This window comes from Microcebus murinus, chromosome 14, assembly GCF_040939455.1.
Source record: "Microcebus murinus isolate Inina chromosome 14, M.murinus_Inina_mat1.0, whole genome shotgun sequence".
Lineage (NCBI taxonomy): Eukaryota > Metazoa > Chordata > Mammalia > Primates > Cheirogaleidae > Microcebus > Microcebus murinus.
The window spans coordinates 34630312-34656898 of NC_134117.1; the positions used below are offsets into that span (position 1 = coordinate 34630312).

The 26587-nt window shown below is 38.4% G+C and overlaps 1 protein-coding gene across 2 annotated transcripts in view; it reads left to right on the forward strand.

Annotated features, from left to right (window-relative positions):
• PANK1 (pantothenate kinase 1) overlaps positions 1-26277 on the forward strand; it is a 59984-nt gene extending 33707 nt beyond the window's left edge. For both annotated transcript variants that reach the window (XM_012765286.3, XM_012765294.3), the window contains exons 3-7: positions 10772-11025; positions 16542-16718; positions 17223-17346; positions 22413-22538; positions 24800-26277. In XM_012765286.3, coding sequence (XP_012620740.1) covers positions 10772-11025; positions 16542-16718; positions 17223-17346; positions 22413-22538; positions 24800-24859 — 741 coding nt within the window. In that variant the 3' untranslated portion in view covers positions 24860-26277. The remainder of the gene's footprint in view (positions 1-10771; positions 11026-16541; positions 16719-17222; positions 17347-22412; positions 22539-24799) is intronic.
• The last annotated feature ends 310 nt before the right edge of the window (positions 26278-26587 follow it).

Here is a 26587-nt window from a genome sequence, read left to right on the forward strand (position 1 = left end):
TTCTGTCTACCCATATGCTCTTCTTAGTGTCTTCTTTCATCATATTAATGTCATTCAGAAGTTTTGCTCACAAACAAAAATGAAGTCTTTGATATTATCTATAGGTAAATTCCTTTATTAATGAATACCATTTAGGGAGCATGGTTCTACATAATAAGAATAATGCCGTATCCTGATTGGCAGTACATACCAACTCTGCATTGCTCATGTAGATTTGACACATGCAGCTAAATGGAAAATATGGATAAGTAACATGGAATCCAAAGTTTCTCTGTTTAGCAATCCCTTAACATCCGTGTGTTCCAAATTCTTGATTTCTATGGTCAAGATAATCTCTGTATTGTCAAGCCTCATTTCACAGAATAAAGTGAGAAGAAAGTAAAATAATAGATGTAGATACATCTTGGAAAATATAGGAAGCTAGATAAACAAAAGTTATTGAACATAGGAGAAGGAAGGGTTGGAAGATTTTAGGATTAGTCATACAATAAAGTTGAAAATATAGTGAGGTTAAGTTGTAAAATACATTTTTTTCAAAGCCTGTAGTACAAATTACTGGCATTTTGTCATGGAACTAACAGAAATCAATCATGCTATAAAGTCTGTCGTTAATTAACAAATTATTGAATCAATGCATATTCATGTTTTGGGGGGTTTTATAAAGAGACAAGTTCTTGCTTTGTTACCCAGGCTGGTGTGCAGTGGCATGATCCTAGCCCATTGCAGGCCCAAACTCCTGGGCTCAAGAAATCTTTTCACCTTAGCCTCCCAATTAGCTGGAACTACAAGCACATGTCACTGTGCCTGGCTAATTTTTTTTATTTTTTATAGGGACAGGATCTCATTATGTTGCCCAGTCTAGTCTCAAACTTCTGGTCTCAAGCCATTCTCCTGCCTTGGCCTCCCAAAATGCTAGAATTACAGGCATGAGCCACCATGCCTGGCTCATGATATTTAATAAAACTATAAATGCACATTTTATTTGTGTTATCAAAAGTAACACCATTTTTACCTCATTGATTATAGTTAGTAGTTTCCAGAAGAGCTGGCAACAGAGTTGTAGAGCAGTGTTTTAAGTTTTAAGCAAGAGCGATTGGGTTTTGGTTTTTTTCTTTTGTGTCCTCCTTCCCTACCCAGGAGTAAAGTTTGACATCACCACTTACTTAAATGACCCCTGGGATCTTTTTCCCACCAAAAGGGCTCAATGACCAAAAAATTTTAAAACCAAGACATTTGAGATCCACGGGCATGAGAACTAAATTTGAATTCATAATGGAAAAAGTGTTGAGCCTGAATTCTAGTCCTGTTTCTGCATTTCATCAGTGGGTGACTTTGGAGAAGACATGCCCCTCCTGTGAGCCTCTGCAAAAAGATGGCAGTAAGCTGGAGAGAAGAGGGAGCAATTCTAGGATGTCAGAACTGAAAGTAAGCACTGGAGATGAGGAAGGATAGATAGCATTCTTGTGCAACGTGGATGAGGAAACTAAAGCTGAAAGAGAGATCAGGAGGTTCTAGTAGTACCTCCTAGGTAAGAGCTGGGGCTTTGGCTCAGTTCTGATTTAGAAGAAAATGCCTGCTCACCCCCAGTGCTCTGAGTTCCTCAGGTCCCTCAAGGACATTCTATCTGTCCATTTCCACTAGAGAATCTGAAGTGATCCAAGTGACCCAGAGGATTCATGCAACCTCTTATCAATGCCTCCCTCCCTTCCCCTGGGTTAATGTATGCCCAGGGAGAAAGTGACTCAAGATGTGTTGGCCACGAGCAAGTGCATTTCTCAAGGTTCTGAAATGAGAAAGGTCATGCTCCATTACAACCAAGGTTAAGAAACCTCTCCTCCTTCAGATACGCTATTGGAACCTAATGAATAGAGTGGAGCGGGGAGCAAGTCTGGAGTATTTGCAAAACACCCTGGCCCGGCTGGGCATCCATCTATGAAAGAAAAGTCCATGTGCTGCCTTCTGTTTCCATGCTCAGTCTTGGCCAAAGAGAAGACAGAATTGACAAAGACAGATCTTGTAGCCTGCTTGTCAGCGCACTAAATGATGTGCTAGTATCCTTTTAAAGTTTGTGAGAATGAATAGGTTTTATCATCTTCTTTCCTAAGCACTCACTGACTCACTCAACGAATATTTTACGGTGCTCTTTCAACGTGCCAAGTACTATTATAAACAAAACAAAGCCCCTGCCCCCCTTGAGCTTATATTCTAGTGGGGGAAAGACATTCAATAATCAAATAAATAAGTGAATATAGAATGTATCAAATGGTGATAAGTGCTATGAAGGATCACTTGAACCCAGAAGTTTGAGGTGACAGTGAGCTGTGATTGACACCACTGCAGTCTAGCCCTGGTAACTGAGCAAGACCTTGTCTCAAAAAAAAAAAAAAAAAAAAAAAGAGGCAGAGCAAGGAAGATAGGGGTAAGGAGTCTTTGTGTGACCAGGAAACACTGGAGCAGAAACCCAAATAGGGGAGCAAATCATGCAGGTATCTACGGAAGAGTAATTTAGGCAGATGGAATAGCACGAAATGCTAAGGCTCTTGGGTGTCCTAAGTGCAAGCTCTCTCCCTTTCCAGAATAGAAAAATATATACTACTGTAGAAATTAAACAATTTGACAAATAATAAAGTACTACATACACATACCTATAGAGTCCTGTTATTGTACAAAATTGCTGTTTTTGGTACAATACAACTTTGCAGATAGGAGTTTTAAAAATCCATCTGAGTGATTAGGGCTAAGTAAAAGATGTTTAGCAGACCCTGAATAAGAAGCAATTGTTATGTTTGATGACTATATCCTTTTTATATATAGTATATATACTTAAATCCTTAGATAATGTTAATTATTCTTCACTCAATTTAGAATATACAAGAAAGAGCTATAAAACCATGAGGCAAGCATTAAATTAGACTCCTGTGTAGAATACTTTCAATTGAACAAACCTGCATTTTGTTCTTCCTTTTTCTTTTCTTCTTTTTTCTTTCCTTCCTCCTTTTCCCCTTCTTCCCTTCCTTCTTTATTTTTCTTCTTTCCTTCCTTCCTTTCTTTGTAAAAATTTTAGGATCACTGTCACAACCAAATTTCTGACTGGCTAAAATTAGCCCTCAAAATTAATAATTTACCAAAATGGAACACAAAACAAAAACTTCATGTAACTTCAAATAGTCTAAGACGTTGATAAGCCAATGAGAAATCCCACCATTTAAAAAGTGGTCTTCAAGGTGGGGAATCCTGCATGACTATGCACCAGGGCCATTACCTGTAGGTTTCAGTTACTTTTGTGTTTATTCCCAGTGTCAATATTCTAAGGGGTTGTTTTAAAGAACCTAGCAGAATATTTTATGTACCAATTCTAGTATTTTATCCATAGCCACACTTCCTAATTCAACAAAAGTATTCTTAAGAATGCAAAGTATTTAGCAACAGAAAATTTATAGGAAAAAAGTCATTCTTTTTGCTATCATAGCTCTTTATTACAATATGAACATACCTTGTTTTATGGCCATTTGCTTTATTATGCTTCGCTTTATTGCGCTTCACAGATATTGCATTTTTTACAAATTGAAGGTTTGTGGCAACCCTGTGGAGCAAGTCTATTGGTGCCATTTTTCCAACAGCATGTGTTTACTTTGTGTCTGTGTCACATTTTGGTAATTGTTGTAATATTTCAAACTTTTTCATTATTATTATATCTGTTACTGTGATCTGTGATCTTTGATGTTACTAATATAATTGTTTTGGGACACCGTGAATCATGCCCATATAAGATAATGAACCTAATCGATAAATGTTGTATGTGCTCTGACTGCTCCACCGTCTGGCTGTTTCTCCATTTGTTGTTCTCTCCTCGAGCCTCCCTACTCCCTGAGACACAAAAATATTGAAATTAGGCCAATTAATAACCCTACAATCACCTGTAAGAGTCCAAGTGAATGGAAGAGTTACATGGCTCTCATTTTAAATCAAAAACTAGAAATGATTTAGCTTAGTGAGGAAAGCTGAGACAAGCCAAAATCCAGACCTCTTGCACTGGTTAGCCAACTTGTGAATGCAAAGGAAAGATTTTTGAAGGAAATTAAAAGTGCTACTCCAGTGAACACAAGAATGATGAGAAAGCAAAATAGCCTTATTGTTGATATGGAGAAAGGTTTAGTGGTCTAGATAGATCAAAACAGCCACAACATTCCCCTAAGCCAAAGCTTAGTCCAGAGCAAAGCCCTAACTCTCTTCAATTCTATGAAACCTGGGAGAGGTGAGGAAGCTGCAGAAGAAAAGTCTGAAGCTAGCAGAGGTTGGTTCATGAGCTTTGAGGAAAGAAGCCATCTTCATAACATAAAAGTACAAGGTGAAGCAGCAAATTATCCAGAAGATCTAGCTAAGATAATTGAAATGAAACAACGGATTTTTGATGTAGACAAAACAGCCTTATATTAGAAGAAGATGCCATCTGGGACTCTCATAGCTAAAGAGGAAAAGTCAATGCTTGGTTTCATAGCTTCAAAGGACAGGCTGACTCTCTTGTTAGGGGCTAATGCAGCTAGTGACTTTAAGTTAAAGCCATTGCTCATTGACCATTCTGAAAATCCAAGGGCCTTTAAGAATTATGCTAAATCTACTCTGCCTGTGTTCTATAAATAGAACAACAAAGCCTGGAGAACAGCACATCTCTTTATAAAATGGTTTACTGAATATTTTAAGCCCACTATTGAGACCTACTGCTCAGAAAAAAAGGCTCTTTTCAAAATATTACTGCTCATTGACCATGTACCTAGTTACTCAAGAGCTCTGATGGAAATGTACAAGGAGATTAATGTTGTTTTCATATGTCTGCTAACACAACACCCATTCTGCAGCTCATGGATCAAGGAGTAATTTTGATGTTCAAGTCTTTTTATTTAAGAAACACATTTTTTTTTTTTTTTTTTGGAGACAGGGTCTCACTCTGTTGCCTGGGCTAGAGTGCAGTGGCATCAATGTAGCCATTTACAACCTCAGACTCATAGGCTGAAGTGATCCTCCTGCCTCAGCCTCTGGAGTAGCTGAGACTACAGGCATGCACCACCATGCCTGACTGATTTTTCTATTTTTTGTAGAGATGAGGTCTTGCCATGTTGCTCAGGCTGGTCTCTAACTCCTGGCCTCAAGTGATTCTCCCACATTGGCCTCCGAACGTGCTGAGATTACAGGTGTGTGCCACTGTGCCCAGCTAAGAAATACATTTCGTAAGGCTGTAGGAGGGCTGTCCGGAAAGTATCCAGCCATGTAACCATTTTCGTTACAGTAAGGAGAAGGTTGGCTGAATACTTTCCGGACAGCCCTCGTAGCTGTCATAGATAACAACTCCTCTGATGAATCTGGTCAAAGTAAATTGAAACCCTTCTGGAAAGATTCACTATTCTCAATGCTATTAAGAACATTGGTGATTCATGAGAGGGGTTCAAAATCAGCATTAACAGGAATTTAGAAGAAATTGATTCCAACCCTCATAGATGACTTTGAGGGGTTCAAGACTTCAATGGAGGAAGTAACCACAGATTTGTTGGAATTAGCAAGAGAACTAGAGCTAGAAGTGGAGCCTTAAGATGTGATTGAATTGCTGCAATCTCTTGATAAGACTTGAACTGATGAGGAGTTGCTTCCTATGGATGAGCAAAGAAAGCGTTTCTTGAGATGGAATCTACCCCTGATAAAAATGCTGTGAACATTGTTGAAATGACAACAGAAGATTCAGAATATTATTAATACATAAACGTATTTGATAAAACAGTTGGCACAGGGTTGGAGAGGATGGACTCCAATATTGAGAGCAATTCTACTGTGAGTAAATTGCTATCAAACAGCATTATAAGCTACCAGAAATCTTTTGTGAAAGGAAGTGTCACTGGATGTGGCAAACCTCATTGTGGTCTTATTTTAAGAAATTGCCACAGCTGCCCCATTCTTCAACAAACACTACCCTGATTAGCCAGCAGCCATCAACATTGAGGCAAGACGCTCCTTCTTCAGAAAGATTACAGCTCACAAAGGCTCAGATGATCATTAACATTTTTTAGCAATAAAATATTTTAAAATTAAGATAGGTACATTTTTTTTAGACATAATGCCATTGCACACTTAATAGGCTACAATATAAAGTATGTATAACCTTTATATGCACTGGGAAACCAAAACATTCCTGAGACTTACTTTATTGCCATATTCATTTTATTGCAGCGGTCTGGAATTGAACCCCAATATCTCTGAAGTATGCCTGTAGATACTTGTAAGTTTTGTTCGGTCCAAGGCTAATATTAATTAGAAGTTTATAAGGGACTCTTTTAATTACTTAAACCACAAAATCTCTACCTTTGAACAAATAGGATACAAAACACTCTTCTTTGGTTGACATAAGATTTAGGGCAACATAAAGGATTTTCTGGTTGCTTGTTTTTTAGGGGGGAGGTGTTTTTTTGTGTTTTTTTGTTTTTTTTTTTTTTTTTTGAGATGGGTCTCACTACACTGGAGTGTGGTGGTGTGATCATAGCTCACTGCAGCCTTATCTCCTAGGTTCAAGAGCTCTTGCTGGCTTAGCCTACCTCCAGAGGAGCTGGAACCACAAGTGTGTGCCACCATGCCCAGCTAATTTTTAAACTTTTTATGGAGACAAAGTCTCACTAGGTTAACCAGGCTGGTCTCAAACTCCTGGCCTCAAATGAACCTCCTGCCTCTGCCTCCCCAAATGCTGGGATTATAGATGTGAACCACCATGCCTGGCCAATTTTCTGGTTGATTTCATCACATTTTTTGATGCGTGAGAGCTTAAGAATTGCCTTTCCTTCTTCCAGAAATCTGCAAGGGAACAGCCTAAAAAAGTGTAATGGTGGAAAAATCATCAGGAAGGGTAGGATAATTGTGGATATGTGGAATCTCTAAATGTAAGGGGACCATTCAAGAACACTTATTAGCTTGGTTCCTATTATTAGTCTAGGGACTGATTTGTGATATTGCAGGAGCATAATGTTTGATAGATACTGTCATATTCCATTCGTTCTGACTTGACACTTTTGATGGCCCCTTTCATCACTGGGTAGAGGGGGGAAAAGCCATCTTTGAGGTTTTGTTATATTTCTCACTCACTGAAACTGTCTGAAATTCATCTCTCTTTAATGTCTCTGTTAGGTAACCTTTATGAAAGGAAAAGAAACTTGAGTGTAATTTTGTAATTCAGAATCAACCATTTTATATGCAAATTATTCTTGATTTAGTAGAATATTTTCTGTCAATTCCAATTTGATTTAGGGAGCCAGTATCAGCAAAAGTGCCTTGGAAATATAAGGTGTCATACAAATGTGTATTTTACTCATTTCCAAAACACAATTTGGTGACTCATTTTTCATTTTTCAACCATAGGTGAGAGATATCACTGTTTTGGGATAGGTCCATAGAATCTTCCCAGGGAGTAGATATGGAACCTCTTGGGTTGGTTTTTACCAGATTTTTCTTCTTTTTTTCTTTCTTTTTTTGAGACAGAGTCTCACTCTCTTGCCCAGGCTAGAGTACCATGGCATCAGCCTAGCTCATAGCAACCTCAAACTCCTGGGCTCAAACGGTCTGATCCTCCTGCCTCAGCCTCACAGGTAGCTGGGACTACAGGCACGCACCACCATGCCCGGCTAAATTTTTCTACTTTTAGTAGAGATGGGGTCTCGCTCTTGCTCAGGCTGGTCTCAAACTCCTAAGCTCAAGCAATCCTCTCACCTCGGCTTCCCAGAATGCTAGCATTACAGGTGTAAGCCACCACATACGGCCTGTAACAGATTCTTTTATTTAGTTAGTAAGCTGTTCAGTAAGTTATTTTTGACAAAATGAGCTAAAATACATAGAGAGACCCCCCCTCTTTTAACTGTATCCTGAGCATGCTGTATTTAGGACCCATATTTTTTCTAATATTAGTACATAGGGAATTACTCTAAAAATTAGAGTCTTCAGTTTTGAAGTAATATTTCAAAATGTATTTCAACTTGAGATAAAAAGATTTGAATTATTTTACTTCTCATGTGTGTGGTAATTATAACTCATGTATAGTACTTTATAGCTTGCAAAACATTTTTACACAGCTGTTTCATGTGATTCTTGAAAATAGCCTTGTGAGTTAGCTAGAGTGTGTGCTCGTAGGAAGTACGTGACTTTATCAAATACCTGTACTGGGCTATGGAAATGGACTCGTTCCCAGCTCGTCATCTCTAAACACTGTGCTCCTCCTTCAATATCAATGGTTCTCAAAGTGTGGCCCCAGCACCAGCTGCATCAGCATCACGTGGGATATTGCTAGAAATGCAATTAAAAACTGGGGGTGGGGCCCAGCAATCTGTGCTTAACAAACTCTCCAGGTGGTTCTGAATCTGAAAACCCCACTATACCCATACTCGCTTGGGTAACTTTGGCACTAGGCAAAACATGGTAGTTTTTCAGAGTTGTAGTTTTAAAGTTTTCTGTACTTTACCTCTTCCCCTACTTGCTAGCCTTAGGATCTCAAGTAGGTCACTTAACCTAATCACTGATGTATTATTTCTGCAAAATGGGTAATGACAGTAGCTTCCATGCCCCAAATCCTACAGATGGGATGTATATAGTTATCAGTTAGCTTCCATTTACAGAGTTTAAGTCTTAGGGCAAACCTAGGTTTGTTGTTTTTAAGTTTGGGGAATGGCTTAAATTTAACTTTATGATTTAGGAATGGGCAGAACTCAAAATCTCCAAAAGTGCTAAAAAACAAGTGGTGGGGTGCTAGAGCCAGCTCCTACTGGCTTAACAGAGTCCAGGTATGCATCTTTTCCCAATTTTTTGTTTAGTGACATGCCAATAGCTTGAAATTGGTCATGTGGTAGTGATTACACCACAGAAATTAATAAATACTAGAAACCAGGGCTTTTGTTCCCAGAGAGCTGGTTGTTAAACACTTCTCAGCATACCTTAGTTACAAGGTTATGTTCAAATTAGATGAAGCTTCATCAGCATGTTTGCTGGATCTGATAGCTCACATTCATCATCATTAAAGGCCTATTATAGAGATCAGCATTAGAATATATATAATTGGCAGAATGGAAGTCAGATTCGGCCCACAGACATGTGTCGTTGGCCTGCAATGTATTTTTTTTAAATGTTAAATTAGCTCTCAGCATTTAAAAATTAGAAGATATAACATTAAAACATCTGGATTTCTGGCTCTTCAAAAATAGGATCCTTTGGCAATACTGGGCCCCCATTACCACATGGCAACAATGGTAGGAGGTGAATTTTAAATGCATGCAGGTTGTCTTTGCTGTGGATTATCTTGGCTGCAGTACCCATCATTCTGTGATTTTACGTCTAGTCAAGGGCTTCACGCCTTTCTTTTCTTTCTGTCTCCTTTAGGCATTTGAGTTTGTGACCCCTGATGTAAAGAAAACTAAACCCAGGGAAAGAGTATTTCTCAGTTGCTGAAATATTAACATGCTGCTTTTAAGCTTCCCACAAAGTTAATTCAGTTGTACCAATGAACTACAGAGTCTGAGGATTGATTCCCAACTTGTCCTGAATTTTATATGTCCTGTTTGAAAATCCAAATAACAATGACTCATTGCCTGTACTTGAGAGCCTGTCCTTTCTCCTGGATGGTGAGGACTTTTGAGGGAGGTCTTTAGATTTCAATAAAAGTGACTAATACCTTTGTTTCCCAGTCTGGGTTTGCATGACCTCAGGTTTCATAAATGTCCATCCCTCTGTAAAATGTGCAGAAGAGACGATTGTTTGCTACTAGCACTTTGTTTAAAAATGATTTTGAGAGGAAAGGTGAGATAACAATATTTCCTTTCAAATCAAAGTTGTACGTGCTTAGTTTATTTGCCTTGACAGGTTTTTCTTTTTCCCTAGTGTAGTTTCAGAATGTCCAGCTGCACAGACTTTGTCCGTGTTTGTGATGTTGGCTCTGGGCCTTGCTGTCAATATTGTTGATGAACCTCTGATTAATTTTTAAGCAGGTTGACCTATGGTTCCAGGAATGACTGATAAAATTGCTACTTTTCAGTTTGGGGTGATCCAGGAGGTAATAAATTTCCCTGTTCCATTTAATAAATGTTTACTAAACAAACTTGGTGATTAAAACAACAAAAATGTATTTGCTTATAGTTATTGAGGCCAGAAGTATGAAATGAAAACATTGTCAAGGTTGTACTTCTTTCAGAGGCTCTTGAGGAGATTCCATTTCTTATTGCTTCCAGCTTCTGATGGCTGTTGGCATTCATTGGCCTGTGGTACAGCCCTCCAGTCTCTGCCTTCATCTTCACGTGGCTTTCTCCTTTGTGTCTTTCAAATCTGTCCTGTGTGTCTGTGTGCTTGTCATTGGATTTAGGGCTTACCCTGATAATCCTGGATGATGGCTTCATTTTAAGATTCTTAACTTCAGTACACCTGCAAAGACCCTTTTCCAAATAAGGACACATTCACAGGTCCTGAGAATTAGAACATGATCGTATCTTTCAGTAGCAACCATTCAACCACTACATATGCTGATGGATGCTTCCCAAGCAACTAGCCAAGTCCCTGTCCTTTAGCATGTACTGTGGGCAGATGTGCTATCGAGTGAAGGCTACCTTTCCAGTGAAGTGACTGATTATCAGCAAGATTTCACCACTTACTGTTTTAGGGTGTTTCCATGCTTTTAATGTGAATGATCCAATATTAAATCCAGCTAGACCCTCTGGGGCTTCTAGATGATCACACTATCTCACAAGGTTTTGTTTTCTTTCAGATTGCTGACCTGCAGCTCCATAAACTGGATGAACTGGACTGTCTGATTCAGGGCCTGCTTTATGTTGACTCTGTTGGCTTCAACGGCAAGCCGGAATGTTACTATTTTGAAAATCCCACAAATCCTGAATTGTGTCAAAAAAAGCCGTACTGCCTTGATAACCCATACCCTATGTTGCTGGTTAACATGGGCTCAGGTGTCAGCATTCTAGCAGTGTACTCCAAGGACAACTATAAAAGAGTTACAGGGACCAGGTAAACATGTTTTACACTAGGAGAACTTTTTTTATGTTTAAAACTAAGCCTCTTCCCTTATGACCAGTTTATAGTAAAAGCTTGTTTTTATTGAATTCATTTTTGAAAGAAATATCTTGGCCTTCTCAGCCAACCAAAAAGGATTTGTTTAATGATATGTTCAAGTAGTAAGAGGGTAATTTATATAAAGGTTAATAAAACATAGTTCTTGCTCTGACGGAGATTGTGATCGGGTTGGGGGCAAAAGAATTGCACACATCTGAGTTCTCCCAACAAGATGGCATATATTAAGTGTCAAATGAATGGCAGGGACAAATGGCACAGGAGAATTCAGATGGAAAGATGCTGATGGTCAGAGAGGGCTTCAGAAGAAACCTTATTTTGGAAATGTCCTCATGCCTAGCACAGGACAGATTGCTTGAAATAATATATCACTCCAACCAGCAAACCAAACTAGGTTTGAAATAATACATCACTCCAACCAGCAAACAAAAAAAAAAATTTTTTTTATCCTCAATTAAATGCTCCAGCTGAAAAGGGAGAGTCAACACACCTCCTAGGGACTTTTGGAGTGCAGTGGACAAGAAGTCGGGCAGGGGGGCCTTGCTTTTCCATGCACCTGCCCCAAGGCCCATATAGAACAAATGGGCCCAGCTTCTTGTTAGTGGGGATTCAATGTGACAACAGGATGAGGAGTCAGATACCTTTTGAGACATCCCAGTGTAAACAAAATTAAACAGATTGTCCTTACTTCTAAGAGGAGGGATTTGGTATAAAGTATTTCTCCAACTTATTGGACAAACAACTTAAGGAATTAGTGCTATGTATTAATACAATGTGCTTTGGTATGTGATGTTGAAATTTTTGTTTTTGATAGATGAAGACATCGTATAACTTCTCTGGGTCTCAATATCCTCATTTCTGCCATGAAGTGGGTTGTTTCTATAAGGTTTTTATAAGATTTCCCAGTACTGAAATTCTACAGGACTACTTACCCATTAGGAGGAGAGCATTGCTCTTCCAGTGTATTTTGAAGATCTAACACCACTCACCTCTGGGGGTGGGGGGCAATTTCACAACGTCTAGAGACACTTTTTGGTTGTTATAATTGAAGGTAGGGTGCTACTGGCATCTAGTGGGTAGAGGTCGGGGATACTGCTAAAATCCTACGGTACATAAGGCAGCTGCCACCCCCACCAACAACAAATTATCAAGTTTCAAATGTCAATAGTGCTGCTGTTGAGAAACCCTAGCATATGCACGCATAGACACACACACGCACACACACATTCTGACTAAAGCCTGCCCGTGTCCTGAGTATATGCTTTGCTGTGTAAGTCAATTGCTACTAGACAGATTTTCTAATTGAGAACGCAGAAGCTTGCTTATTCACACAAGAATCTAAGAATACTGCTAAGCTTACTTGCTCATACAAGAATCAGAACTGACCCCATGGCCTCATTAGGATTGTCCGGCGTATCGGAGACTTGAATATTTTAACTGACTTGGTTTTACCTTAGAGAGGGATCTCCTGATAAATGTACAATTTTTAAGAAACTACAGACTTCCTCCCAGAAAGAATAATTGAATGGGTAACACTAGTCCCAAGGTAACAATAAGCTAAACATGTTTCACAATTAGAGATATTACAGTTTTATTGGTTAACACTTAACAATTTCATGAATTACATCACAGGCATATTTTCTCAAACTTGGAGGCCCCAGGGATCTGGGTTATCTTCTTGAATAGCTGCTAAGGAGTTAATTATGGTATCTGGCTTCTATTACATGGATAATAATGTCTATAAATTTCAATTATTGGGAAATGTCCATTAATGACCAGTGTTATGCAATCATCAAGAAATTCTGTCTGGATGTCTAATAAACTCTCTGTTCAATCAGTAGTTTTGGAAGGTTGCTATAGGGGCCTGAAGGTTAACAGGAAGCCCTTTCAGGGCCTGCCACAGGCAGGGGAGGGCAATGAAACATTAAGCCTGTGGGGCCCTGATCCTTATGCATTCAGTGTTGTTTTGCCAGATGTTTCTTTTGATTAAAGTTAGAAAACCTTTGGCATAAACCATTACGGTTAGCAGTGAACATCAGCTTACAGAACAAACTTGGAGAATCACTGATCTAAGCAAATGGCTTAAGCTTTAAGTTTTACTACTCTTATTGTGAACCCATAGCTATAATTCCAGGTTTTCTTTTACTATATTATACCTGACTTTCTCATTAGGCATTTTTATTTTTAAGAAGCCACATCATTACAGGATATCAATTTCTTTTTAAACATAGTTTTAAGTGGTTCATTTCAGTGTTATATGTGATTTTTTTGCATCCCAGATTGCATAGCAGCATTTTTTTCTAGTGACATAACTCCAATTTTTATTATAGAAGTCTAGGGGGAAAATAGTACTTTATAGCTGACATTGTTAGAATGTATAGTCTGTTAAAAGAGGGATGTAAAGAATTTTGAATCTTTGGTGAAAGTAGCAGTACATCTCATCTTACCACTTTGGAATCTATTTTAAGGACACAAGAACTCAGTAATGGAAGCCTTCTACTTCTTCTACATCCCTCACTACAATGCTGTTTCTTTGTTTTGTTTTGTTTTGTTTTTAAATGATAATAATATTCAATGGCTTTTTCTAGCAATAGTTTTGTCACTGATATACTACTGAGGGTTTTACTGTGCGCCTGCCGAAACAGATGTATTTGATTGTGAGCAAGGAACTCACTTGATTAAAGAATGGTTAGCAGGTCAAGGATGCTAATAAAGTGCTGGGAGACTGTGGCTCTTCTGCGACTGCATTCTTTCCTCCTATCTGCAGTGTACCCACTGTGCAAACGCATGCTCGCTTTCCCCATTCAGCTCCAATTCTTTATCTGGAGTCACCTGTCATTTTCCAGTCATATAAGGCACTTGCCCTTTTTCACTTATACCAACACATCAGTTGATGAGTTACCTTCTTTCTAAGTCTGCCAGTGTCTTCAGTTGCCTACCTTTGGAGTGGGTTGTTGAATGCCTTGATTAATATAAATACCTAATGTTCAAAGAAAGATTATTAATAGGGGTGAAAGATATTTAGGAACTAGAAAATGGGAGCAAAGATGTCTTTAAAAAAAAAGACACAGGGAGAAAACAAAACAAATCCATATTGCAGACAAACCGAAAAGTGTTTCCACACTAGCTTTGTGTAGGGTAGGCTGAAACTGACAATGTACCATGACACCCCACGTTAAATGTAAATAAAGGTAAACTTTCTTAGAGAAAATCTGCAATTTCTCCTGAGACTGAGTTGTCAAGGTAATAATGGGTATGGAGCAATTTGTTTCCTCATGGCACTGCACCTACAGTTTGAGTAGCTGCTATTGGTGGTGCCTAGCTACATAATTTTCCTTGAGAACCCATAATTTCAATCATGTCTGTAGTTTTGTAAGAATCACAATTTAAGACTATTACATGCAGTTTCACTTTAGATGTAACTTAAAGAACTGTGTGCCTATCTACAATCTGGAAACTTCTTATTAACAGATTTTGGGGAGTTTTTTACTTGGTTTTGTTGTTTTGTTTTGTTTTGAGACAGAGTCTCACTCTGTCACCCTCCATAGATTGCAGTAGTGTCATTGTAACTCACTGCAATCTCATACTCCTGGGCTCAAGTGATCAAGCAATCTTCCTGCCTCAGCCTCCTGAGTAGCTGGAACTACACGCCTGTGCCACAACACATGGCTGATTTTTATATTTTTAGTAGAAATGGGGTCTCACTGTTGCTCAGGGGGGTCTTGAACTCCTGAGCTCAAGTAGTCCTCCTGCCTTGGCCTCCCAGAGTGCTAGGATTATAGGCGTGAGCCACCATACCCTGCCTTATTAATAGTTTTTGACAGTAAATATCATTTACTCTAAGTTTCCTTTTTTGTGTGTGGAGACAGGGTCTCGCTCTGTTGCCCAGGGTGCAGTGTCATCATCATAGCTCACTGTAACCTCAAACTCCTAGGCTCAAGCAATCCTCCCACCTCAGCCTCCCAAAGCATCTTTTTTCAATTTAAGTTAATCCCTCCTTGATTTTTTTTTTTCTTAGAATTAAAAGCCAGTGCCCAGGGCCGGGCGCGGTGGCTCACGCCTGTAATCCTAGCTCTCTGGGAGGCCGAGGCGGGCGGATTGCTCGAGGTCAGGAGTTCAAAACCAGCCTGAGCAAGAGCAAGACCCCGTCTCTACTATAAATAGAAAGAAATTAATTGGCCAACTGATATATATATGTAAAAAATAGCCAGGCATGGTGGCACATGCCTGTAGTCCCAGCTACTTGGGAGGCTGAGGCAATAGGATCGCTTGAGCCCAGGAGTTTGAGGTTGCTGTGAGCTAGGCTGACGCCACGGCACTCACTCTAGCCTGGACAACAAAGTGAGACTCTGTCTCAAAAAAAAAATAAAATAAAATAAAAGCCAGTGCCCAAATACCAATTGGATTCCCAGAACTAGTAGCTCTTTGGGCTTCAGAATAGACTGATATGAGCATCCCTCCTACATTTACACTTCTATGTAGTAAATAAAGAGGAAAACTTACGTCCATGGCTTTAGGAATCAGTGCTCCTTTTCCTGTCAGGAGTTCACTGCTCATAGCTTTACTCTGAATCTGCTTTTCAATAGGTAACTTTGATATTATTACACAATTGCATTTATTGATATTGAAACAATTGCATTCATTCTTGGCTAAAATTAGTTTCTAATTTTGTCTGAAAAGACTATTGTAGAAGAACTTTCCTTGAAACAATTAAAAGCTTTTAAAACATAACTCAAGCGTTGAAACCATTTATTGACCTTTGCTACTATTTTTTACTATTGGGGTGATACATAAAATGTTAATAACCTTTTCCAAAGTCTACTAGAAAAAATTCAGTATCAGAACAGACTTGTAGTTTTCTTCTAGAAATCTTCAAGAAGACCAAATGAGATTATCTCTGCTACAGAAGCAAGATCAGGGGAAAGGCAGCTTTTGGGCTGCCTACTCCTGGCGGAGTCCTAGGTCAATTTTTCCACTGGAGAATTTAGCTGCATAGCTGTAAATTATGCTTTATGTACATGTGAGTTCTTTTTCTAAGTATTCGTATTAGCTACATGTGGTTTTTAATAGCAGTCATTTCTTGGTTATTTGCTGATTTCAGACCACCCTCTAAATAGAAGAGATCATGATTTGGCCCCATTTCATAGGTGGGAAGGCTGAACAAAGCCCTTAGGTTAGTGGCTAGTTGAAGGTCTCACAACGGAAATCAGTGAGAATCTTTCTCAGGTTGGTTCTCAAATTTGGGGCAAATTTTCCTCAATGTTTATTTAGTCTGCCCTCTTTTCATATCCAATCTATCCTAAAGGTCTGTTGTACCCTAGCACTTTAATACAAGTGCCCCTTTGTTTTTCTTCTGTTTTTATTAACCTATATTAATGGTCTTGATGTAGTTGGGGACTTGGATGGGCATATCTTAAAGTAAAATTTAAAAATAAACCTTATTGTTCCTTCAGTCTTGGAGGTGGAACATTCCTAGGCCTATGTTGCTTGCTGACTGGTTGTGAGACCTTTGAAGAAGCTCTGGAAATGGCAGCTAAAGGCGACAGCACCAATGTTGATAAGCTGGTGAAGGACATTTACGGAGGAGACTATGAACGATTTGGCCTTCAAGGATCTGCTGTAGCATCAAGGTAGAGACTAAGTAGCTAGCAGCAGTAGTGGTTAAACACAAGGCAACCTCTCCACCCTGGCCATTCACTGAGTTATTTATTTATTTTTTTTAATGTCAACCCACTGGCCTGGTGCAAGTATCTATGGTATTGGAGCTCAGACTTGATCTCCTTCCCTTAATGAAGCACTGAAATGTTTAGCTCTTGGTGCTTATGCTTAAAATAAGGCAACTTTGAAAGAAGGTCCTGGAAAACTGCAACAGTTTCCCCTGTTTCATTCTTTTCCAGCTAGCTAGAGGCATTAAAATTTTCCCCCCATTAATAGCCATGCGACTTTGTCCCTATTAAGAAAAGGGCAGCCAGCCATTCATACCGTAATCCTGTCTGCTTATAAACCATGGTAGCAAAATCAGGTCATTTGAGTTTGAACAGAGTTATTCATAAAGCTTTCCATAGTACCTTGGTTGAAGCATGGGCCCTGCCTGAGGATGATTTTGAACACTCTTGCTAATATTTCCAACATAGCTTTGGCAACATGATGAGTAAAGAAAAGCGAGATTCCATCAGCAAGGAAGACCTTGCCCGGGCCACATTGGTCACCATCACCAACAACATCGGCTCCATTGCTCGGATGTGTGCGTTGAATGAGGTAAGGCCAGGGAAAGCTGTGTGTCATTCATACACATCGTCGTTGGCAGTGCAATGCCTAGTGACTCTTGCAAAACTACATATCCTTGGGAAACCTGACCTTTACTGTAGTCACACCTTGTAGAACAGGAGGGGTATGTATTGGGGGAGGAGAGAAGTATGTGTTTTATTTTTAAGAAAGCACTGAATGATAACAACTGATAAACTATCCAACCATGGAAATATGGTAAAATTACAACCCATGTCATAGCGTCTAACCATCATTATTGCCATATGCTCACTGCAATGTGAGGAAAAGCTCTGAGCATCCTTGCTAATAATTGCAGGTAAAATATTCCACTTACAATATTTGATCTTCTCTCTGCTTTCAGCTTCTTTACAGTGTTGCCTTGTGGCATGGAGTTCAAGCAGCATTGTACAGGGCTATCAAAGCACAGAGAGCTTGCTACAGTCAAGGCCAGCCAGAGCCCCAGGCACAAGATGGGGTAAAGCTGGTGACAGACAAAGCTTTGTTAACATGTTTTGAAACATTGCAAAATTCCCTTGGAAAATATGGAACCCTTTTTTGAAATACCAGATGTGTAAGGTAGAACAACTCTCTTCTCACTGAGGTGTGTTAGGAAGACAAGAAAGAGAAGTTGGGGCATGGAACAGGTAATAGAAGAGTATTAAAGAACCATAGTAGATTAGTAATGAAGTTTTTAAAAAAACATAATTTTTAGTAGAAATATACATATAGAAGAAGGCTCCGATCATAAGCATACAGCTTGGTTAATATTCACACTCAAATGCACACACCTACGTGGCCACTGCTCAGATCAAGAAATAGAACATTACAGGTACTCAGACCCCCCCCCTTGGACTCCCTCCCATTGAGTAGTGGAGTGTTACGGTATGAGGCAGTGATTATGACAGGTGGGTGTTAGCCCTGCCTTTGAGCTCTGGGGTAACAGAAGAGACACTCTTCTTTCACAACATTGACTAGAGTATGTTACTAGCCTGTAGGTCAGGAACATAACTTTTTGGAAGCACCTAGTTCAGATGGAGTTTAAATATTCAGAGGCTGATATTCAGATAAAAGAGTATTCCAGAGATGTGCCTTTTCAAAGTCCACTTTGGTCATGGGACTTATTGTAACAGAGAGTTTATTTTTTAACATTGACCTTTTAAAGGGAGTTTTTCCAAGGTGCCAAATAAGTCCTAAGACTAATGTGTGTGCAGCTCGTTATACACATGGGCTCTCAAAGGTCAGTCAGATAGTAACATCCCTTGCCCTATAGAGCAATAGATGCCCTTTCCCCTTACTTTTCACACAGCTGGCTTCTTGCACTTCTGGATCAAGTGAGCCAGCAGGTCTTTTCACAGGTTATCATAATCCCTTTGGGGAAGAGCAAGTGACTTACTTTTCACTTTCTTTCTTTCTTTTTTTTTTTTTTTAAAGAGACAGAATCCTGCTCTGTTGCCCAGGCTGGAGTTCAGTGGCATGATCATAGCTCACTGTAACCTTGAACTCCTGGGCTCAAGTGATCCTCTTGTCACAACCTCCAGAGTAGCTAGGATTACAAGCATGCAACACCACACCCAGCTAATTTTTAAATGTTTTGTAGAGATCGGGGTTTCACCATGTTGTTCTTGAACTCCTGGCCTTAAGGGATCCTCCTGCCTTGTCCTCCCAAAGTGTGTTAGGATTACAAGCATGAGCCACTGCACCCAGCCCTTGATTTCAGTTTTAAAGCCATTTATTGTTGAAGTGTAACAAAAGTGCCTGTTTGAAAATGTATCCATGTTATGCTCTGGTTTGAATAACTATTAATATTTTAGATGATTCTATGGAGCTGAATGAATGAAGGGAATCACTGGTCATGTTGGGGCCAAGGCTCCATTAGAGGGTGTCCAGGCAGTGCAGGCTCCCGGTGGGCACACCAACGACTGGCAGCAACACGTCTCCCTGTGGGAGCAGTCACCAAGTTCTTCAGTCATTGCTTTGCTCTCTGGAGTCACTGATTTGAGAATCTTTGATTTCAGTCATTGCATAGAGGGCCAACAGATTTACTGAAGCTAAAACATTTTTTCTGTGATTCTTGGAATGCTATGAAGTGCTTCCCCATCAACTTTTAATTTTCTTATTCATGTTTTTGAATAGATAATACAAACACAGGATACAGAGTTCTAAAGACATCAGAAGGTATACAAGGAAGCAAGTCTCCCTTTCCACCCCTGTCTCTCACTAGATGCAGCCATTGTTCTTAGTTTTTTTGTTCTATATTGTATATGTTATAGGGTATATATATCCTTCCAAGGGTAGCAAACTCTATATAATATTCTTTTTTAAATAACAGCTTTATTGAGATATAATGACTTACCTATACAATTCATCCTGCATACTGTTCTACATCAAAAAGTTGTTTTATCAACTTTTTATTATGAAAATTGGTAAACATACATAAAGGAGAGAGAACAGTATAAAGAACCTCCATATATCCATCAACCCAGACTCGACAAGTATCAAGACTTCACAACACAGCTTAATCTATCTCTGTTTTCTTCTTCCTCTTCCTTCTGTTCTTCTCTCCTCCTTTCTCCTTCTTCTCTTTTTTGCTAATGTATTAGAAAGCAAATCCTAGACCTTATATGAGTCTATCCTACATACTTCAATAGCACCTCTGCAAATACTGCCTTTTGCTTTTTTACATAGCACATCTTGAGATTGTTCATATCAATATATTTAAAATTGCTTCATCTTTTAATGGCCATATAGCACCTTAGCATATAGATATGCTATTATTGATTTGATCAATTTCCAAATGATATTTAGGTTTTTCTAGTATTTTGCTATTATTAAAAATCTGCACAGCCAGGCAAGGTGCCTCGCACCTGTAATCCTAGCACTTTGGGAACTGAAGTGGGAGGATTGCTTGAGGTCAGGAGTTCAAGACCAGCCTGAGCAAGAGTGAAACTCTATCTCTACAAAAATAAAAAAATTTGCCAGGCAATGGTGGTCGTGTGCCTGTATTTCGGCTACTCAAGAGGCTGAGACAGGAAGATCACTTGAGCCCAGGAGTTTGAGGTTGCAGTGAGCTATGATGATGCCACTGCACTCTAGCCAAGGTGACAGAGTGAGAGCTCATCTCCAAAAAGAAAATCCTCAGTATATTTATATATAGTATCTATACACACACATGTATGCATGTGCATACACACACATCATTTCACATATATCTGAGCATATCTGTAGCATAAATTCCTAGAAGGGAAATTGCAGAGTCAAAGGATATGTTGATTGTCATTTTACCAGATATAAAATTCCCTCCATAAAGGTGGTTCTAATTTATATTCCCACCAAGCAGAATATGAAAGTAAAGCTTTCTCCACAGAGAGTCATCAAACTTTTTGATCTTTTTTAATCTAATAGGTAAGAAGTGGTACTTTATTTTGGGATTAATTTGCATTTTTCTTATTATAAGAGAGGTTACGCATTTTTCATATATTTAATAGCCATTAGTATTTGTTTTGTATACATGTGAACAGTCTATTAATACTCTTCACTCATTTTTCTTTTTTTTTTTCTCCTGGATTCAGTCAAAGCTTCACTCATTTTTCTATTGGGTTGTTGGTCTTTTTTCTTATTTATTTGTAGGAACTCTTTATTAATTAAGTATCAAATCATTTCATGTGTTATAGACTGAAAATATTTTCTATTTATTGCTTCCCATTTGGATTTATTTGTGGTGATGTTTTTTTCCCCCTGAATAAATGTTTGGTTTTTTTAAAGTAAATATATTAATCTGTTTAAAATGGACTTTGAGTATTTTACCTTTTCTACTTCAACATTTTTTTTTTTTAATTTTCCTATGTTTTCCTCTGGTCTTTTTTTCTTCTTTCTTTCTTTCTTTCTTTCTTTCTTTCTTTCTTTCTTTCTTTCTTTCTTTCTTAATTTACATCTTTAACCCACCTGGAATTTATTTGAGACATGGAATGCTTATCAGCTTTTAATGCCACTATTCCTTCTGGCTTTCTACCAGGGTAATGCAGGACTGGGCTTTGAGCAGGTCCTTACTTGGGATCCCTTATTTTAGGGGAAAGGGTGAAATTCCCAGATGTAATTAAATTCCTCTTTAATCTGGGTTGTGTACTTTGAGTGTTCCTTGCTACCTCTTAGTCTGGGTGATTTGTGGGTATGGTTCTTTTTTTATGAAAACTTATTAAAACCAGCCCCACCTCTCCACCCATGAAAAATTTGCAGAGGCTAATGGGTTCATGAACATGCATTGTTAAAACTTGAGACAGTTAAAAGGTGATGTTCCCAGACCCTGATTGCTCTTGATAGACTGAGCAGAAAATAATACCAGCTTCAAAGGCTCTCTTGCCTTTGATATGAGTGACCATAGCAACTGGCTGTGTGAGTGAGTGAGTGGTGAGCAGCTTCTGCATGGTACACAGGCTGTGCTCAGTCTTAAGCTTAAGAAATATCTGGGGGAGTGGGAAGTGCAGTGAGTGCACTGGAGCTGGGAGCTTATGGGATTTGAAGCACATCTGCATGGACAGGACAGGAAAAGAATGTTCATAAGTGTATGCTCAGAATTTTGGTTACCATATTTTAACCCATATGATGACCAAACAGGATATTCCACCATATTGCCTGAGGGCAGAAACTGAGTATTGTTTCCTTTTTGTAAGTTGTTATAATAGTATTTTATACTTGGAAGTTTTAGGGGATTGAGAGAATGCACAAAAATTTAGCCAAACTTAAACTCCAGTTACAATTTTACATATGTGTGTTGGGAGGTGAATTTCATGTCAGATCTAAGGCAGTCTGACATAATAACTGCAAATAAGCCGAATATCAGTTTCTGCCTTGCCCAGCTAAAATCTCACCCTTCTGTTCTTTTGGAATGCCCTGTGAGGTATGTCCAACTTCGTTTTGGAAATGCTGAAATAGTACCACTCAAAAAATAAAATAAAATTCACTCTTCAAGTTTCTGTACAGTGACATACAGAACATTGGGTCTTTGCTAAATGCTATTTTTATGCTATGGTTCAATTCTTTTTCTTTAACATTTTTTCCAGAATATAGACAGAGTTGTGTTTGTTGGGAATTTTCTCAGAATCAATATGGTCTCCATGAAGCTGCTAGCATATGCCATGGATTTTTGGTCCAAAGGACAGCTAAAAGCTCTATTTTTGGAACATGAGGTAAGTTGAGCTTGCATGGATTTAATTGTTAGATAGGAGGAATAAGTTCTTTTGAGATCTATTGCATAGAGTGGCAAATATAGTTAATAATAGTGTAGTACATGTTTCAAAGTAAATTTCAAATGTTTTCACCACAAAAAGTGATAAGTATTTGAGGTGATGGATATGTTAATTAGCTCTATTTAATTATTCTACATTGTATTCATAAATCATAATATCATTTTGTATCTCACAAATATATACAATTATAATTTAAAAAAAAATTAAGTTAGTCCCAGAACTTTCATTGCCCCTCCCCCCAGCCAGAGAGCTCCCTTTTAATCTGCTTATTTAATGAGTTTCCATGTAAGATTTTGTTTGAAAAAGAAAAAAACCTCTCAACTTTTAAGAAATTATTAAAAAGAAAAAAGAAAACTACTGTTCTAGTCTACGCAGAGTTGCCATATTTAGCAATAAAAATACGGGACGCCTGGTTATTTTATCTGGCATTTATCTGTGTTTTATCTGGCAACTATAAATCCAGCTCCTCTTGGCCTAATGCAGAGAACAAAGCCTGAAAACTTTCAGGGTTAAAAAGTCACCTACAAGTTCACACGGGTTGTGAGCTGGTGGTAATATAGGGAATAAAATCCAGTGTTTAGGGGAAAGTCACTCCTATAGGTACAAAATGTAGTCATCTGTATCACTTATCACTCTCTATAATCCTAAACATCTGTAGATTATGGCTTTGGCTTGTTACTATATACCATAACTCAGTCTCTATGGCCAGAGAAATTGGAGCATTCTTATAATCCCTTAAATGTGTCCCTCAGAAAATTCTCTACATTCTTGAGTTCACTCTGGCTTAGGCCTTACCGGAGAATACTATGGAGAGAGAACTTTGGTGAGGCACTGGTATGGTGGCTTTCTGGTCACCTGCCCTGGCCTTAGGAGTCCTTACTCACTGAATTTCTCATTCATTTAATTAATATTATTGAGCATCTCCTAAAAGAAGTAGTCTAGCCAGGCAGTTAAGAACACAGCCTTTGACTTTTACAATGACTCTACCTTTCCATCTCTGTTTTAGCATTTGTAAAACAGGGTGATAGTAATATTTATCTCAGGCACTTATTGTGATGTGTAAATGAGTAAATTCATGTAAAATGCTTAGAAAAATTTCTAGCCATTAGTGTAGCCTCAATAAATGGGAGCTGGCAGCACCAACAACAAAGATCCTACCATGTCCTGACACTTTCACGCCAATTTCTGCAGTAGATAACTGTTGGGTCAGGCAAATACATGATGAGTAGAGTCTTCTATCTTCTAGAAACAGATTGCTATCAACTGAATATTTGTGCATCCCACCCCAAAATTCATACGTTGAAATCTTAACCCGCAAGGTGATGATATTAGGAGGTGGGGCCTTTGGGAGGTGATTAGGTGATGAAAGCTGAGGCTTCATGAATGAGATTAGCACCCTTATAAAAGAAGCCCAGAGAGCTCCTTTGCCCCTTCCACCATATGGTCCAGCTGTGGGAGGTTACAGTGAGAAGATGGCCGTCTATGAGGAATAGGCCCTCAACAGACACTTTGATCTTAGACTTCCTAGCCTCTAGAACTGAGAAAGAAATTTCTATTGTTTATAACTCAGTCTATGGTACTTTATTATATATAGCAGCCCAAACAAACTATGATACAGGTTTTCTAACAATTTCTGTTTTTCATTCCCCTTCATTTTCACAGAAACATGGGCTTTTATTTTACAGATGTGCAAAGTAAAGCTCGGGCTGATTTAAGTACCTGTCCAAGAGCTACTGAGGGAAGCTTAGGGTTTTCTCCTATGATATGCAGCTTTGAAGTTAGATTCAGAGTTAAGCCCTGGCACAATTTGTGTGACAGTGCAAGGTAATTTACTTTATGACCTTCCATTCCTCATCTATTATTTCACAAATAATAATGTGAATTTTGCCATGGCAAAATTAAAATGAAATATTTATGATACTAACAGTACCCAGCATTTATTTAGCACACACTATGTGCCAGCACTTTACATTTGTAAACTTATTTAACATATATAAACAAGTAGGTGTCCAATAAGTTATATAGTTGTTGCTAATATTATTATGACTATTCTGCCATGTTTCATGGCACAGGATTCAGATTTTAAATTTCTCTTTTATCTACAACATTGGGGGGGTAGCATTCTCAGAATTACAAAAAACAATAGGTATTTGGCTAAGGTTCAGAGATAATTGTACAGAAGTTTTCCATTGTTTTTCTAGGGTTATTTTGGAGCTGTCGGGGCACTGTTGGAACTGTTCAAAATGACTGATGACCAGTAGACACGAGCAGTCGTGGGAACAGCCTCCCAGGGGGGCAGAGAACTGAAAACTGCTGCTGGAGAAGGTGAAAGTCGGTGTGGGACGGAAGCCAAGCCATTATGGCAGATGAACCTGCTGGATTTGTAAATAATTTAAAATCCTTCTAGCTGATCTTTTACTCTTAGGTTTTGAGCTAATGATTCAAAATGGGGAATATAAGAGTTTTTTTTTTTTTTTCTGTATACTGTATTTTTTAAAAAAAAATTTGTGCAGCGTGGCCAAATCTACCGATTTTATGCATTAACTCTGGAAAGTTGTATAATGTTTAAGAAGGACCTGATATGTAAGCGCTGTTCATTTTTCTTCTGGGGTTTACTGATCAGTGTGGTAATTTTAACTTCATTTAGTAATTACTCTAGGAGATTTACCTTTACTTATGTTTTTCATGACGTTTCATGATTTGCTGTTGGTTTCAAATGAAACTACAAATCTGGCATGTTTTACTGTGAACACTTTTTTTGTTTGTGTGTTTACCCTTCTTTGTCTTGTTTTTCTGTTTGAATGTCTTATGAAAAAAAGAGTCCCTCTCCCCATTTCTGTCCTCTCCTCGAATGATCGCCCTCTGACACCCATAACATTTCTTTGATGTAATTGTTTATATCAATCAAGGTGCTGACCAGCTCAATACAAAGTTAAGCACAAGATCTAAAGCTCTCGAAAATGCCCATGAGGAAAAGGCTCTGAAAGTGTTAATGGATTTAATGAGTCTGGCATAAGTGCAAATTATATGCAATTTAGTCGTATCCCTTATAAATATAGTGTTTCACTGGATTTATTTTATGCTAGGTTATCTTAAATTGAATAGTCTATGGTGGAGTATCCTCATCCATGCCCAGCATATGAATGGCAGCAAATCCTTATGCAAGAAGTTTGGAATTTATTGGGAAAAGTCTCCCAGTAGATTAAGTATTTATATCACGAGATTTAGGGTAAGTCATGGGTTGAGGTGTCAGGCAGTAATATCTATTTGTTTTATACATATATGTACCTAGAAACTTTTTAACGAGACATCTTAAATAATAATTTTTTTCATTTTTAATATTTTAAACTGAAAACTGTACTTCAATCCCAATTTCTAAAATTAAAAAATAATTTATGACACTGATCTATATATTTTCTCTTTTTGAAAGACTCTATTAAGACTGATGGATAACTTTGAAATGAGGATCATGTACTAATATTGGAATGCATGAGGTCCATTGATCTTGTGGATTGTTGAAAGGGATTTTTGAAGGACAGTATAATTACTCCCTGATGGAACTTTCCTTCTCTGCCTTCTGAGCACCATCTTTAATTTCCATATCTTCATGTCTTGAAGAAGTTGATGCTAATTGAAGAATTCACTTGTCTGGTTGAAATAAAGCCTGTTTCTGTTGTGATGTTTTTAGTGTATATGTTATTTTCATTTCTTAATGCTCGTGTTTATATTATCTGCTTTGTACCATGAAATGGCTATGTGTTGTGTTTTTGCTACACTACGTTTAAAAATTGGAGGCTTTCCCATGAGTGTGGTGAGGCCCAAAACACTGTGTCTTCAATTGAAGCTATAGCCCTATGCAGGGACTTTTTAAGTATAGTTTTATTGTTTTTATACAACTGACTCCTTAATGCCAACTATTGCTGCTATATTTGGTAATTCCTACGGAGTTTCAAGTTTTGGTCATCACAAATACATTTTATCAACTTCCG